At 49.4% G+C, this 13,216-nt stretch overlaps 5 protein-coding genes across 12 annotated transcripts; 1 reads left to right on the top strand and 4 right to left on the bottom strand.

The window, feature by feature from the left end:
- Positions 1-12: 12 nt before the first annotated feature.
- Positions 13-2,225, bottom strand: LOC138132746 (uncharacterized). 2 transcript variants are annotated; one of them, XM_069050367.1, is made up of 4 exons: positions 1,023-2,225; positions 679-977; positions 275-630; positions 13-233 (listed from the first exon to the last, which is right to left on the bottom strand). In XM_069050367.1, exons 1-4 carry the CDS (start codon positions 1,102-1,104, stop codon positions 47-49), a joined length of 924 nt encoding a protein of 307 aa, XP_068906468.1. In that variant the 5' UTR covers positions 1,105-2,225; the 3' UTR covers positions 13-46. The 2 variants fall into 2 exon arrangements, with proteins under 2 accessions (XP_068906468.1, XP_068906469.1); XM_069050368.1 differs by having other exon boundaries at positions 268-630.
- A 153-nt stretch (positions 2,226-2,378) lies between these two features.
- LOC138132749 (uncharacterized) lies at positions 2,379-3,476 on the bottom strand. Its single transcript, XM_069050371.1, has 3 exons — positions 3,336-3,476; positions 2,634-3,288; positions 2,379-2,592 (listed from the first exon to the last, which is right to left on the bottom strand). The coding sequence occupies exons 1-3, from the start codon at positions 3,415-3,417 to the stop codon at positions 2,427-2,429; spliced, it is 903 nt and encodes a 300-aa protein (XP_068906472.1). The 5' UTR covers positions 3,418-3,476; the 3' UTR covers positions 2,379-2,426.
- On the bottom strand, positions 3,477-4,914 carry LOC138132747 (uncharacterized). The gene is made up of 4 exons (XM_069050369.1): positions 4,573-4,914; positions 4,227-4,525; positions 3,826-4,181; positions 3,477-3,784 (listed from the first exon to the last, which is right to left on the bottom strand). Exons 1-4 carry the CDS (start codon positions 4,652-4,654, stop codon positions 3,613-3,615), a joined length of 909 nt encoding a protein of 302 aa, XP_068906470.1. The 5' UTR covers positions 4,655-4,914; the 3' UTR covers positions 3,477-3,612.
- Positions 4,915-5,488: 574 nt separating this feature from the next.
- LOC138132751 (uncharacterized) lies at positions 5,489-7,350 on the top strand. 3 transcript variants are annotated; one of them, XM_069050374.1, is made up of 3 exons: positions 5,489-6,247; positions 6,354-6,654; positions 7,083-7,350. In XM_069050374.1, exons 2-3 carry the CDS (start codon positions 6,396-6,398, stop codon positions 7,190-7,192), a joined length of 369 nt encoding a protein of 122 aa, XP_068906475.1. In that variant the 5' UTR covers positions 5,489-6,247; positions 6,354-6,395; the 3' UTR covers positions 7,193-7,350. The 3 variants fall into 3 exon arrangements, with proteins under 3 accessions (XP_068906475.1, XP_068906474.1, XP_068906476.1); XM_069050373.1 differs by having other exon boundaries at positions 5,489-6,654; XM_069050375.1 differs by having other exon boundaries at positions 5,490-6,654; positions 6,908-7,350.
- LOC138132724 (pericentriolar material 1 protein-like) lies at positions 7,341-13,139 on the bottom strand. 5 transcript variants are annotated; one of them, XM_069050325.1, is made up of 17 exons: positions 12,829-13,139; positions 12,603-12,723; positions 12,368-12,558; positions 12,177-12,308; positions 11,865-12,030; positions 11,046-11,813; positions 10,458-10,596; positions 9,969-10,403; positions 9,434-9,919; positions 8,826-9,239; positions 8,569-8,776; positions 8,398-8,517; positions 8,138-8,352; positions 7,800-8,085; positions 7,639-7,696; positions 7,506-7,590; positions 7,341-7,452 (listed from the first exon to the last, which is right to left on the bottom strand). In XM_069050325.1, exons 1-17 carry the CDS (start codon positions 12,949-12,951, stop codon positions 7,368-7,370), a joined length of 4,032 nt encoding a protein of 1,343 aa, XP_068906426.1. In that variant the 5' UTR covers positions 12,952-13,139; the 3' UTR covers positions 7,341-7,367. The 5 variants fall into 5 exon arrangements, with proteins under 5 accessions (XP_068906426.1, XP_068906427.1, XP_068906425.1 ...); XM_069050326.1 differs by having other exon boundaries at positions 7,643-7,696; positions 12,177-12,332; XM_069050324.1 differs by having other exon boundaries at positions 12,177-12,332.
- Between the last annotated feature and the right edge of the window lie 77 nt (positions 13,140-13,216).

Genomic DNA, 13,216 nt, shown 5'->3' on the forward strand with positions numbered 1-13,216 from the left:
GATAAACCTCAATTTGCTAAGTAGGAATTGTTTATTCAATTTTTTTTTACAATGTAGTTCCATAAACGGCCGCAATCAAGTGGTGCACAGTCTTCAAGCTGTCCACATAATACTCCGGCTTGTACTCCTCCGGAAACCCCCACTCCTCCAGCGCCTCCTCCTTGGTCAGCCCGCTCAACACCAGCAACTTCTTGTAGCCGCAGCTAGTCGCAAAGCCCATGTCTTCTGGAATCCTGCCCTCAAATTAGCACCTCCGCACCTACTCACCGCTTACGAGTCCCCCACGAACAAAACCCTGGACTTGTCCTTGACCTGGAACTTCTCTTCTACAAACTGGGCCAAACGTAGACTCGGTTTGGCCGTACGCAGACCAGTCCTCCCGCTCACCTCTTCGAGAATCTTGTGGAAATACCCCGGCCCCACCACCACTTTCCCAAGTCCAATCGGGGCCTTCATATCGGTCGCCCCCAAAATGAACAACACTCCTGGACTCTCCAGATACGTCGCGGCCTTCTGCAGGTTGACGTAGTTCAAGTTGGGGTCAACGTCAGAGATGACAACGCCGACGCTCCCTTCGTCAACGGAGACGCTCCTGGAGAAGTCCTGGAGGGTCTCTTTGATCCACACCGGCTGGAAACGAGCCGACAGTGTTAAGGAATTGAAACAGGTGGATTGTACTTTGCTGTCGACGACTTGGAAGCCTGCCTGTCGGAGGGCCTGCTTCAGGGGGGTTGGCCCAAGGGCGAAAATCTTCCCCGAGAAGTTTTCTTTCTTGAGGTGCGAGACCATCACCAACGTCGGAGTGATAATGTTGTCGATTGCGAAATCGAAACCGGCGGACTGGAGTTGGTGGTGGTACAACTCGAGGGATTTTGTTGTGTTGTTTGAGACAAGAACAATGTTTTTACCTAATTTTTGCAACGATCTTACCGCATCTTGAGTACCTGGGATGGTCGCCAGGACGTTCCACAACACTCCTGAAATCGGAAAATCACACAAAATTTACTCGAGGGAAGATTTACCGTCAACGTCGCTGAAGATTTGATCGAACGAGTTGAAGAAGTCTTCCAGTTCTTGGACGGTGAGAGATTGCAGGTCCTTCATGTCAACTCTACTAACGTCTAAACGGAGATAAACTGTCTTATCTCTCGACAATAAAAATGCGGATCTAACCTTGACGGTATTTAACCAAATTAAAGAAATTACATAGTAGGTTCCCGTCTTTTTTTTTCGCTGAAGAAAAAAAAATGTAAACGGCCATAGTTCCCCTATAAATCAACATATCGCAATGAATCTTACGCCATTGACTTCCTCTCGTCAAGGCGCTTCTTTTGAGCCAAGAAAATCGTACAATTTTCTTTTCATTTTCGAGATAATCGTAAAAAAAACAACTCATTTTTCTGCACATAACTTTCTTTAAAGTGGCTCTGGGGCGGTCGAATCCATCTTCGGGGCCGGTGTCGATTTGTGGCCCGTGGAGCTTTGTCTTTTTGTCCAGCTCGCTTGTACGGAGTCGCGGTCTTTTTTGTAGAGGGAAAGGGGAGGAGTGAACGAAACGCACAAGTTTAGGGCGTGAACGAAAGTCGACGAATTTCGGCCGGCGTCATCTATTGGCTGACCAATGAGAGCGTTTGGCCCGCCGACCAATGAGCGGGCAAAACGCACTCATTGGTCGGCTGATGAGCGAGTTCTGCCCGAACAAAACCGGGAGACAACCTTGCTCGATATCAAAACAGGTCAAATATTGAAAATGTTTGAATTCGGTTTCTCTCAGCTCCAGATTGATATTCTGCAAACTAGTCCAGTCTAGGATCTATAGTTGCCGAGTAAAATGACCTTGAAGAAGTTAGCTTCGAGGTGGATTGTTTTTTTGGCATTGGCTTTCAAAGTTCCAAACCACAAAATGGCGTCTGTGGTCGGAACTTTTTCTAAAGTCCATTCAAAAAACTTCTGGACTGTCAAAATCAAAATTCCAGTTGTTAGGTTGGTTAAATTAAATCACTAGTTATTTTCATATTGCCCAGTTGTCATCTATGCTTTTTTAATTTTTCAAACTATTCATTTGTTTAAATTGACATTGTCAAATAAATTGCAAAATTATTTAAGTGTATTTTGTAAAAAGGTTAAAATGGAAAGTTCAAAACGAACTAGGGGGGTTCTATTGACGCGAGAGAAGAGGGCCATAAGAAATTATTATGAGGAACAAACAAAAAAGTGATAACGCGAAGAAATTACAAATTTGTGCCAAAGCCGCTCCAGTATTGTTATTCCACTCGTCCAAGACATTAATTAAGTGAACCCCGATTTGGTTCGGATTCGCAACAAAAAGTTTCTCGAAAAAAAACCATGTAAGTAGGTAATTGACAAAAAAATCCCAGTACAAATATTTTGTCTTTATTTCTTTCGCAATAAATTATCCAACTGCTTCACTTCAACATCTCGTAGACATCTTTGAGACTGTCGACGTAATACTCAGGCCGCAACTCTTCTGCAAATCTCCAGGTCGGTACTTCCTCCTTTTGGGTCAACCCGCTCAACACCAGCAACCTTTTGTAGCCGCATTTCGTCGCGAACCCCATATCCTGTGGAACTCTACAACCCAATAACATCTCCCCACAAGTCCAAATACTTACGAGTCCCCCACAAAAAGTACTCTCGACGCATCCTTCAATGCAAACTTCTCCTTGATGAAATCGTTCAACCCGGAGCCAGGCTTAGCCAGCCGGACTCCTTTCCTCCCAGTTATGTCCTCAATGACCTCCTGAAAGGCCCCGGGTCCTATCATAAACTGCCCCGGTCCAAAACACAACTTCCTGTCTGACCCCCCCGTGATAAAAATCACTTCCGGATCTTTGAGATACGTGGCGGCCTTTTGCAGCTTGATCACGTTGACGTTCAGGTCCAAATCTGCAATAACAGCGCCGACTTTGTCGTTTTTGGCGATGCTCATCTGCACGAACTTCGGCACCGACTCCTCGATACTGTCGGGGGCGGGGTCTGCGATTTTGAAGCCTGCCTTTTGCAGCTGGGACCGCATGGGGGTCATCCCGATCAAGTAGATTTCTTTGGTGAAGTTGCGCTTTTGCAAGTAGTCGATCATGGCCAGGACGGGGAGGACCAGGTCGTTCTTGTCCAAGTCGTAGCCTGCCGCTTTCAACTGAGCGTAGTACTCGTCGTGAGTCCTGGTGCAGTTGTTAGACACAAAAGAGACTCCTTTGCCGAGACTTTTCAGCGACTTTACTGCGTCGCTGGCGCCCGGAATGTTGTTCTGGGAGAGCCATAACACTCCTAATAGACAAACAAATACTTCCGGTCGCTCTGAATCACGCTCTTACCGTCTACGTCGAAGAGGACGTGGTCGAAAGAGTCGAAGAACTGTTTTTGTTCTTGTTTGGTCACGGCGCTCAGATTTTTCATGCTTAACTGTGCACTTTTTACTTGTCACTACTTATCACTAGATAGAAATAGAAAACGAGTTTATCTGTATAACCTTGGCTAAAAGTACCGCAAGTTTATTTACTTAATTTAACACAGTCATTATCAATTGTGACAATCGACTCGAAACTTGTTTTACGTGTTTACAATAGACAAATAACAGGAGAGATGTCAGATTCAGAGTTTGGACGCTAGATCGTGGATACTCTTTAAGCTGCTGACGTAGTAGTCAGGTTTGTAGTCTTCGGGGTACGTCCAATCAGCGAGGGCCTCCTTCTTGGCCAGGCCGCTCAAAACCAGGAGCTTCTTGTAGCCGCACTTGGCCGCGAAAGCCATGTCTTCTGAAATGCTACGAGACAGATTAGGCGCTCGCCGCCGCGGGCCGCTTACGAGTCTCCCACGAACAAAACTCGAGACTTGTCCTCGATTTTCAGCTTGTCGACGATGTAGTCGTTCAGGATCGGGCTGGGTTTGGCCATGGCGATGGGCTTGCGGCCCGTTATGTCCTCGAGGATCTTGTGGAAGTAGCCGGGGCCGAGGAGCACGTGGTTGAGGCCGATGGGGAGCTTGCAGTCGGTGGCGCCCGTGATGAAGACCACCTCGGGGCGCTTCAGGTACGTGGCGGCTTTCTGCAGCTTGAGGTAGTTCAAGTTGATGTCGGCGTCGGCGATCACCGCGCCCACCTTTCCGCTGTCGACGATGGTGTTGGCGGCGAAGTCTTGCAAGGACTCCTCGATGTGATCTGGCTGCAAGGCGAGTTAGTACCGAGTCGGGGCAAAATGCAACAGTACCGGATTGTCCGCCAGGTTGAATCCCGCACGTTCGAGCTCTTTCCGCAGCGCAGTCATGCCGATAACGTAGATCTCTTTGGTGAAGTTGAGCTTCTTCAAGTAGGCGATCATCGCTAGGGTTGGGGTGATCAGGTCGTCCTGCTCGATGTCAAAACCGGCGGACTGCAGTTGTTTCGTGTAGAAGTGCAGAGTTTTGGTGCAGTTATTGGAGACGAAAGTCACCTTCTTGCCGAGCTTCTTCAGGGCGCGGACTCCATCGTCCGTCCCAGGAATTCGCTCCAGGAACAGCCACAACACACCTGAATCTCTCCGTGTGTAACAATTCATGGTGTTGTGCTAAACTTACCGTCAACATCGCACAAGACGCGATCGAAAGAATTGAAAAATTCTTCCAGTTCTTGCCTGCTCAACGCGTTCAAGTCTTTCATGTTGGTCTTTGTGAATCACCACCACAATAACCGACACCTTTTAAACTGAATTCTTATCGCGCTCTTTACAAATGTAAAACGGCGAAAAATAATTCTTATCTGCTAACCTTGGACTGACGGCAAAGCTATTTTTTAAGTAATTCTTTTGACGAGTTGCTTTTTTCAAATGTATTGTAATTTATTCTCGCATTTGCGTAAGTCTAGTTCGCTTTGCAATCACCGAACACTGAGAACCATCGCTTGTCGGGATTAAAAAAGCGGCACCGTTACATGACGCATCCAATTTCGGTGTCCGTTATCTCCGTTCATCGATCGATAGAAAAACCTTTTATCTATATACTTTTTATCAAAATTTATTTCAACTTGTACATTTATAAACAAATTAAGTAACTACATGATTACTTAAGCTGCCTTTTTGGCGCTAAATCCCCACCAATCCTGCACCACCGGTCATTGACCGACCAATCAAACGGGACAAGTGGTACTTCACATTTGTCGGGAGTTTACGAGAGAGGTCGCTGCGACACGTGACTTAAGTCAACTTGCCTGATTAGATTACACTTTTTTCCTGTCTTAATAGCGATAAAAATGTATTTGATTGTACATACACAACTTTAATACTTATACAAAACAACTATTTTACAAAATGGAACGTAATATGATTTTTTAATCCACTTTCTCATCCACTTTTGTTCTGCCTGCTTCAAAGTAAGCTTTGTAAATGAACATTCCTAGCGCAATGTGCAAAACGACCACCGCCATGACCGCTGACCACACATTACTAGCTAGATTTCCAGTCCCGATCAGACCTAAAAGCGACACTTTTACATTGTTTAAATGATTTCTCCAGTGACGCACCTTCAAAGAAGAAGTATTTCAAACCAAAAAACGTCGATATCGGTGCGAATAAAATCAGAGCTGAGTAGAGGAACACCGTCTTGAAAAGCGAGTAGGGCGTAGTCTCGATCATCGTAATTTGAGTAATAAACAATTTCTAAACTATCATCACTGGCGAGAATAGGTTATGTCGCGAGTGTGACAGTTGGTTGGGGAGACAAGTGGGGTGACACCTGTCTAGGGGGATTCGGTTTGTTCAGATCTTTTCAAAAATACTAGAATCAAACGTAAATAAATCTTGTGGGGATCTGGTTCGAGTAATCTTTAATAGATGTGAACGATTTGGTCGAAATTTGTGCGTTTTCGAACGTAGAAAGATTTTAATGTAGAAGAAAATAAGGTTTTTTTTGTGTATGGTTGGCAGGTCTGACGCCGCGACAATTCGATTGGTTTAAAATGTATGGCAGGTGTAATGTCAACTTGGGCCAAACTGGGGCTTGTCGGGGGTATAGTCGGCGCCAGGTCTAATTCTGAAAGTGAAAGTCATCGTCGCGCGTTGTTTCCAATCGATATAATCGAACGTGGGGTCGAGAAAACAATTTACAAGACCGGCTGCCAAACGGAAAAGTACTCGGACTGGGTCGCGTCGCCCGAACGGTCCCGACCTTCAAAAGTAGAATTTTGAGAAAATTGCCGTTTTAAAAGGACCCCACGCCCCACGTGACTTCCTCGAGTTTGTCTTGGTTTTCTTGAATGGTAAGGCAGCAAAAGCGGCGCCAAACCGGCGTCACTGTCAGAAGTGAAAGTTGGTTGCGGCGCGGTACCGGCAGCCGGAATTTATTTAGCTACGCAATCTCACTAGGAAGCGAGCAGCTGACGCTTGCACGACGCGGTTACTCCAGCAATGCGAGACAACCTCAACTTCAACATGCTGCCCATCGTCCAGGACAACATGAACTGCGTCTCGGGGGCCCTGACGAACCTCTCCTCCAACGGATACTACGGCTACCAGGCGCCGTTGGACAAACGGAAGAACGAGTCCCTGGAGCCCCACGCGTGCTACATGGAAGTCCAATGTGAGACCGCCAGCCACCGCGGGAGCCGGAAGCGCGCCTGGGAGCTCGCCGACAACTTTCGGGAGTTCAAAAAGCGGCGGCAAAACGGTGAGTCGTGTTTATTTTTAGAACCCCGGGGAGTGCGAACGGGGCTCCCGTGGGGCCCCACGATTGTCGAATTTGCCCGAACGATTTTTGATTTGTTCGCATCGATTTTGCGCTTATCGCTAGTGTACAGCGCGGTCCGCACCAGCGTGGGGTGCAGCACCGTTCAAAAGCGCGACCAGCATCGCTGGTTGCCTAGTCGCCGCTTAACGCTGCAGGAGGTGGGGTCGATCTTAATTCGACAATTGCATTTCAGAATCTAGTCCTTTCGGCTGCGAGCCCGCCCCCACGCCGCCAAATCGAGAGGCAAAGTTGCGCCATGTCGCTGACATGCCGCGGTGCATCATGGGCCATTACATATAAGATTTTAGCGTAGTGTTGTAGTTTAATTGCCGTTGCACCCACCATCTCAACCCCGCTCTTTTCCTCAGAAAAAATAAGTGCCAAGAAAAAACCCGATCCGGGCGAGGAGTTGCTGGAAGAGTTGCTAAAAGAGACGCATGGTTGTGCTCTGTATCACTGGAACAGTGACGGTTTGTAGAACCGCGGCGGATTTTTTGTGAGGAAATTCGAATCACGCCTGACAAATCTTGTGTAAATAGTCGCATTAACAGTTAGGAGCTTTTGTATCATTAGTTAGTTAAGAGTTTAATATTTTTGTATTTTGTGTTGGTCAAATAAAACTTCAGTTGAGTCCTTTCTCGTTTATTTCATTGTTAATTAAAATATCCTATTGAGTATGCGACATATGAATAAATTAAAATTGATCTGGATGATCGGAACGAGAAGAGGTCGACCGATCTGAAATCACGCGGGTCAAAGTCTGGACGACTCGGCGGACGACGGTTCGTTACCTTTGCTCGGCGTGTTCGAGCGAGACTTGGTGGGCAAGCGAGTCGGCACTTGATCCAAACCTTGCTTGATGAACTGGGTCTGCGACTGGAACCGCCCCGAATTAGTCTCTCGCCCCCGCCGATCGCAACTTACCTACTTCTGCGGAGTTCTGGAAGTCGATCGCCGCGACGTCCACCTCTTCGGTGCTCACCTGAAACATATTTTCGTTGTTGATCCGTCCAAATCGCGATGACAGAAACGATCGCGCCAAAAATAATCGCGACTTGGACGCGTTCCCGTTCGTGGTGACTCACCGGGGGCGGGTCCAACTGCAGTTCCCAGAACCCCCCGACCGCACCCTCTTCCTCGACGTCGTCGTCTTCGACCCGGCCCTGATCCGCCTCCGCCAGGTCCCCGTTTTGGATCTGGACGGCGTCGCCTTGGCCGTTCGTCGCCGCGCTGGGCGGCGAATCGAACGCCGTGATGTCGTTGCCGTCGCAGTTCTCCGGACAGGTGTCCTGGATCAGCTGTATGAAGGACAACTCGCCTCTGAGCAGCTCGTTTGTGGTCTGGATCAGGTGCATCTTCACGTCTCGAACTCTTAAACGCGACAACGTTCAGCCACTTTTACGCTCGACTCCTCGACACTCACTTTTTCCCGTGGTACTGCGCCAGGACTTCGTCCAGCACGTTCGAGAAGTGCTTCTTGAACACGGAATCGCGGACCGTCTCTTGGAACGACTCCGATTCGAGCAACACCTGCTTCAGAGTGACCAAGAACGGATGGGTCATGACGTCGTCTTCGTGGTCGTTCAAGAACGGGATGATTTCCTTGATGACGCTCTCGCTTTCCGCCGTTTCGCTCTCCTGAAAAACGACAATTACGATTTTTCACGCTGGATTTGGACGCACCATGTGCAAGGTGTTCCTCGAGGTCACGGCCGGATTCTTGAGCGACTTGGACCACACCGTCGACTGCAACGAAAAACCGCCGTCGGTCATGACCGGATCGGGGGGCTGCGGCTCCAGCACCTGGAACAACCGATCACGATCGTCGCTCCTCCCGCTCGACCGATCGCATACTTGTCTGTTGTGGTGACTCGACGAGATCAACGAGTGAGTGATGATCGTCTGGATGGACTGCAGGATCTTGAGTCTCAACGGGTCCGAACTGATCATCTGCAAGTCCCTGAAGAGCTGAATCAGGAAGTGGGGCCGCGTCTCGTTGGCCGAGATCAAAGTCACCACTTCCTTGTAGACGTTCTCGCGCAACTCCTCGAACAACTTCGACCTGCAACAACTCCTCAAGCACTGACACTCCCCTCGCCGGACTCGCTCACTTCGGGTGTTGCTCTTCGACTTGCTCCTCGTGCCACTCGTTCCTCCGACTGGTCGGTTCCGAAACGCACTCCTTGAAGATTTGCTCTTCGGGAATGTTGCAGTTGTTGGAACCGATCTCGTTGTAGGCGAAGGCGTAGTCGTTCTCGTTGAGATTCCTCGGATCCGTCGACTTGTTCACGTTGTGATTGACGTTGAGCACGTCGGGGGGCACGGCCGAGTTGTTCCTGTTGTCGGAGGAGTTTCGTCCGAACTGGGCCCGCCTCAGGGGGGTGTTCTCTTGCGACGAGGTGTGGTCGGAGTTGCTCTTCGACATCGAGATCATGGCGAACGGGTTGTTGGATCGCTGCTCCAAAGTCGAGATGTTCTGGAAGCCTTCGTTGCTCTTCGTCGAGAGGAGGTTCTGGCGGGAGTAGCTGAAACGATAGGGGGTGTGGTCATCGGTCGCGGAGGCGCCACCTTTCAGAATCTCACTTGTTCGAGAGTCGATCGATTCTCGCCCCGATCGGTGGATGGGGGGATGGGTTTTGGGGTAAAAGGGGAACGAAAATAAAACGCAAAACGAAACACAAAACGAAAAACTAAAATAAAATTTTCTGGTTTGGATTACCTTCGGAAATTGTCCCAGTAATTGTTAGCTCTGTTACCGGGGGCGACTTGGTTATTCAGAGCTTGTCCGTTCCACATCTGCGACGGCATCGGGTTAATGTTAGCATTGACGGCATGCAAAACGCTGTTGTTAATGTGCTCGCTGCCGGACAAATTGGCGTTATTCAAACACTGATCTAGCAATCTGGCATTCTGCATGTTATTCTGATAAGAAGGATCGAGATTGACGGAGGGGATGTTGTATTGGTTCAAGTTGGGCATCGAGCACGCCGCCGCCACTTGGTTGACCTTCTGGTTGGACCTGGAGCGCGCCTCCGGATTCATCGGCGACGCCAGATGGCTCTGGTTGTCGAAGTGCGACTCCTGCATCTGATTCACCGTCTGTCTCAAGGAGATGAGCTCGCGCTGCTGCAACCACAACATCTGGCAGCACTGGTTCAGCGTGTTGAGCATGAAGGCTTGCGTCTGGAGGGTGTTCGTGGCCAACCTGAAACAACTGGTCGGGTCACCGTGATTTCTCACAGCTTTCAACGCACCATCCGGGGTAGGCGGCGGGGTCCTGCGCCCACGGCGACTCCACCAGCGCGTTCATCGAGTGCGGATTCGGCGAGGCGAACCTCCTCGGCTCCGAGTACAGAGAGCTCGGTGTCAAGTTGTTCCGCAAGTTCACGCTCTGCTGCTGTTCCAACATCGAGTCGCACACGCTCCTGATCAGCTCCAGTTGCTTCTGCACTTGGTTCTTGCCGCCCTGTTCGCTGTTGGAGCGCGCCCTCTCGCGCGGGTTGCGCTCGGGAGTACGAGGCATGCTCGAGAGACGGTCCGGGTCTTGCAAGTGGACGTAGTCGGCGCTGTGGTCCGACCGGCACTTTTCCGGCTTCATCTGGGGGTAGTTCAGCACCGGAATGGAGAACTGCTGGTTGGGGTGGCCGTTGAGGGCCGGGTACTCGTTGATGTCTTCCGGACATTCGTCGCTACAAGTGATACGTTCCAATTTACATTTTTTCTTCTGTTTACCTCTTGCCTACCTTTCGCTCGAGTCGAAGCGGTTGTGATCCGGCATCATGGGGACCCACCCGGGTCCCGCATCGAAGTAGGCGTTGCTTGAACAGCTAAATTCGGATTTGTTGTCGGTGCCGACGTCATGATTCAAATTTGAAGTGCCAGCTACAAAGACGATTCCATAACTGTCAGTCTAGCACCGCATGATAAATAAAACACCAAACTTACCGATGAAAAGCAAAAATCGATGATCACCTAATATTTATGCAAGCATAACAATACATAACCGATTAGAGAATCGTCACATGCTCGTCACAAAACACGATTCAAACATACATTTTTTGTTGTCCAAAGTAAAAACCATCTTGTGAAAATGATAAAACACACAATACTACCGTTTATTGCTTAATTAATAAAATACTAAATAAGAACAATGACATTTCAAACAAGAATGAGTGGCTTTTACTTTTCATAGGTAACTTGGATGTCATTTTTAACTCTAATTTTTATTTGATCATGTGGTGCTTTTTGCTTTATGCGATTGGCAGCTCTGCCTTAAATTTGACTGACTTCACGACGTTTAACGTCAATTCTGTCGTCACCACTCGACTTACCCTTATGTTTGCCCATGATCTCCTCCAACTCCCTCTTCTTGGCCTCGAGCTCCACTTGCAAGGCCACCTTGTTGCTGTTGGTGCTGCTTTTGGGCTTGGCGCCCCCGAACCCGGCTTGCCTGTCGTACGTCATCGGGTTCTTGTTGACCTGTTTGTTGAGCGCCCCCGTATTGTCGTAGCGGACGTTGCTCTCGTGCTGCACCGGCACCGGCGTCCTCCTCTTTTCCACGTCCTTCTGCAGGAAATTCTCTGCTTTGGTGCAGATGTCGCAGGCCGCCTCCTGCTCCTCCAGACTGCCATTCGAGTTCTGCATCACCGTCTCCGTGGTCTTGACGATTTCCAGCATGTCCTTCAACTTGGACAGCTGGTCTTTCATCGTGACGATCCTTCTGACCTGCACGCCGACGTCGTCGTCGTCGACGTCCTCGAGATTCTGGAGCTGCGCCACCAGCTGGTCGATTTGCATCTTCTTCGTCTGCAACTCGCTCAGTTTGCTTTGGAGCTCGACGTGTTGGGCGCGGAGCTCGCTGTCGCGATTGTCCAGCACCTGGATCAGCTGGTTTCTGTCGTCGTTGACGTTGTGCAAGTTGACGATCTGGTTCTGCAGACTGTCCACCTCCGCGAGCAGCTTGTCTTGGAGGTTCGAATTCGAACCTCGCGGCTCGTTCAGTCTTTTGGTTCTCTCTTCGAGTTCTCTGATGGCGGCGTCGAAGTCCTGGACGCTCGTCAGGTTCTTGTCGCGTTGGGTGGTCGTGTTGTTGACGTTGTCTGCAACAGACGGAGTTCCGCACGACCGAGACGACTCTGGAACGTACTCACATTGGGCCATCATGAGTTTCTCCTGGATCTGGCGCGCGTCTTTCAGCTTGTTCTCGGCCTTTTGCTGCAGACTGAGCAGCGTCATCTGCTGGTCGCGCAGCAGCTCCATCTCGCGGTTGGTGTGGTCGACCTTGTCCCCTTCCGAGTAGTTGTCGTTTCTGTCCGTCTGGAAAGCGATCATGTTCACCGATCGTGATCAGAAAACTATCTCAACGAAAAAAATGAAAGTCGGTGGATGAGAAGCACACTGAAGACGCGGTGTTAACAAGCCTGACAGGGCGTTAAGACAACAAGGACACTACACACAGTCACCTGTTCGTTTCTGTCCCCCGCCTCGGCCCCATCCTCGCCAATACTCTCTAAAATGTTGACTAATTTTGTCTCACTGTCTTTCAAATCGTTAATCATTTGCGCCAAATTATTTCGTTCGGCGGCGTCGCCCAACTGAACACACGAAATTTTCATCAACTACTTTAATTAGGCTAATCGGCCCCCCAACTCACCTGGTCGTCGGTGTTCTTCATGCTGGACATGAGCGACGTGGTGATCTGGAGGTACTCCCGGATCTGGCTGAGCTTGTCCTCGATCTGCCGCTTGTCGGGGTACTTGGTGATGTTGTCGCACTTGGGCACCGTCCCCGACGAGTTCCGCCTGGACGTGGAAGAGCTGGTGTTGGGCGTCACAGTTCCATTCACTGCAAAATCGGGTCACGACGCGAATTTCACGCGGACTACTTACCGGTGGGGTTCAGGTGTCGCTGCTCGTCGACGGTGGCGGCGTTCATCCCACAGTGAGGCGGCAAATTCCGCCTGGAATTCCTCAAGTAGTCGGACAGATTCAGCCTGTGGAAGTCGGCCGCCTACAAGGAACATGCCAGAAATAGGAATCAACGTGTCGGCTATATATAAAACCTATTTTTAGACGGAGGACACCGTGATGCTCGCGGAAGCTTTGACGCACTTACCAGATTGTTGGTCCAGCTTCTGGGACTGTCCCTCTCGTTCACGTATGACGTGTTATTCCTGCACTTGATTTTTGGCACGGTCCCGGTGCTCGGCCGGTTCATTTTTCTTCGATCTTCGGACATCCTTCCCGGAGAAACTCCCCCAAAGGTCTTTCGAAACTTTTCCACCGGTTCGGTGTGTACAACTGTTCACTGTTCCATGCGCGCAACTGACTTTTCAGACGATTCCGTTATTTCCATCGCCGTTTACAAGATAATTAAACGGAACAGGAAGCAAATATTGCATTTATTTATTTATTTTCTACTATTGAATTATAATACAAGTTGACAGCTGACAGATGACAGCTTTTGACAAATCTGGGGTGCGTTCCGAAACAAGATCAAGGTC

The sequence above is a fragment of the Tenebrio molitor genome, chromosome 6, assembly GCF_963966145.1.
Source record: "Tenebrio molitor chromosome 6, icTenMoli1.1, whole genome shotgun sequence".
Lineage (NCBI taxonomy): Eukaryota > Metazoa > Arthropoda > Insecta > Coleoptera > Tenebrionidae > Tenebrio > Tenebrio molitor.

Coding starts and splice junctions, on each gene's coding strand:
- LOC138132746 (XM_069050367.1), bottom strand. CDS start 1,104: ATGAAGGACCTGCAATCTCTCACCGTCCAAGAACTGGAAGACTTCTTC. Junction 631..678: donor TCCAAGTCGTCGACAGCAAA/GTACAATCCACC, acceptor GCTCGTTTCCAG/CCGGTGTGGATCAAAGAGAC. Junction 234..274: donor GTTTTGTTCGTGGGGGACTC/GTAAGCGGTGAG, acceptor ATTTGAGGGCAG/GATTCCAGAAGACATGGGCT.
- LOC138132751 (XM_069050373.1), top strand. CDS start 6,396: ATGCGAGACAACCTCAACTTCAACATGCTGCCCATCGTCCAGGACAAC. Junction 6,655..7,082: donor CAAAAAGCGGCGGCAAAACG/GTGAGTCGTGTT, acceptor TCTTTTCCTCAG/AAAAAATAAGTGCCAAGAAA.
- LOC138132749 (XM_069050371.1), bottom strand. CDS start 3,417: ATGAAAAATCTGAGCGCCGTGACCAAACAAGAACAAAAACAGTTCTTC. Junction 3,289..3,335: donor CGTCCTCTTCGACGTAGACG/GTAAGAGCGTGA, acceptor TTTGTCTATTAG/GAGTGTTATGGCTCTCCCAG. Junction 2,593..2,633: donor GTACTTTTTGTGGGGGACTC/GTAAGTATTTGG, acceptor ATTGGGTTGTAG/AGTTCCACAGGATATGGGGT.
- LOC138132747 (XM_069050369.1), bottom strand. CDS start 4,654: ATGAAAGACTTGAACGCGTTGAGCAGGCAAGAACTGGAAGAATTTTTC. Junction 4,526..4,572: donor CGTCTTGTGCGATGTTGACG/GTAAGTTTAGCA, acceptor GGAGAGATTCAG/GTGTGTTGTGGCTGTTCCTG. Junction 4,182..4,226: donor TCAACCTGGCGGACAATCCG/GTACTGTTGCAT, acceptor CTCGCCTTGCAG/CCAGATCACATCGAGGAGTC.
- LOC138132724 (XM_069050324.1), bottom strand. CDS start 12,951: ATGTCCGAAGATCGAAGAAAAATGAACCGGCCGAGCACCGGGACCGTG. Junction 8,518..8,568: donor CGAGTCACCACAACAGACAA/GTATGCGATCGG, acceptor CGGTTGTTCCAG/GTGCTGGAGCCGCAGCCCCC. Junction 7,697..7,799: donor TGCAGTTGGACCCGCCCCCG/GTGAGTCACCAC, acceptor AATATGTTTCAG/GTGAGCACCGAAGAGGTGGA.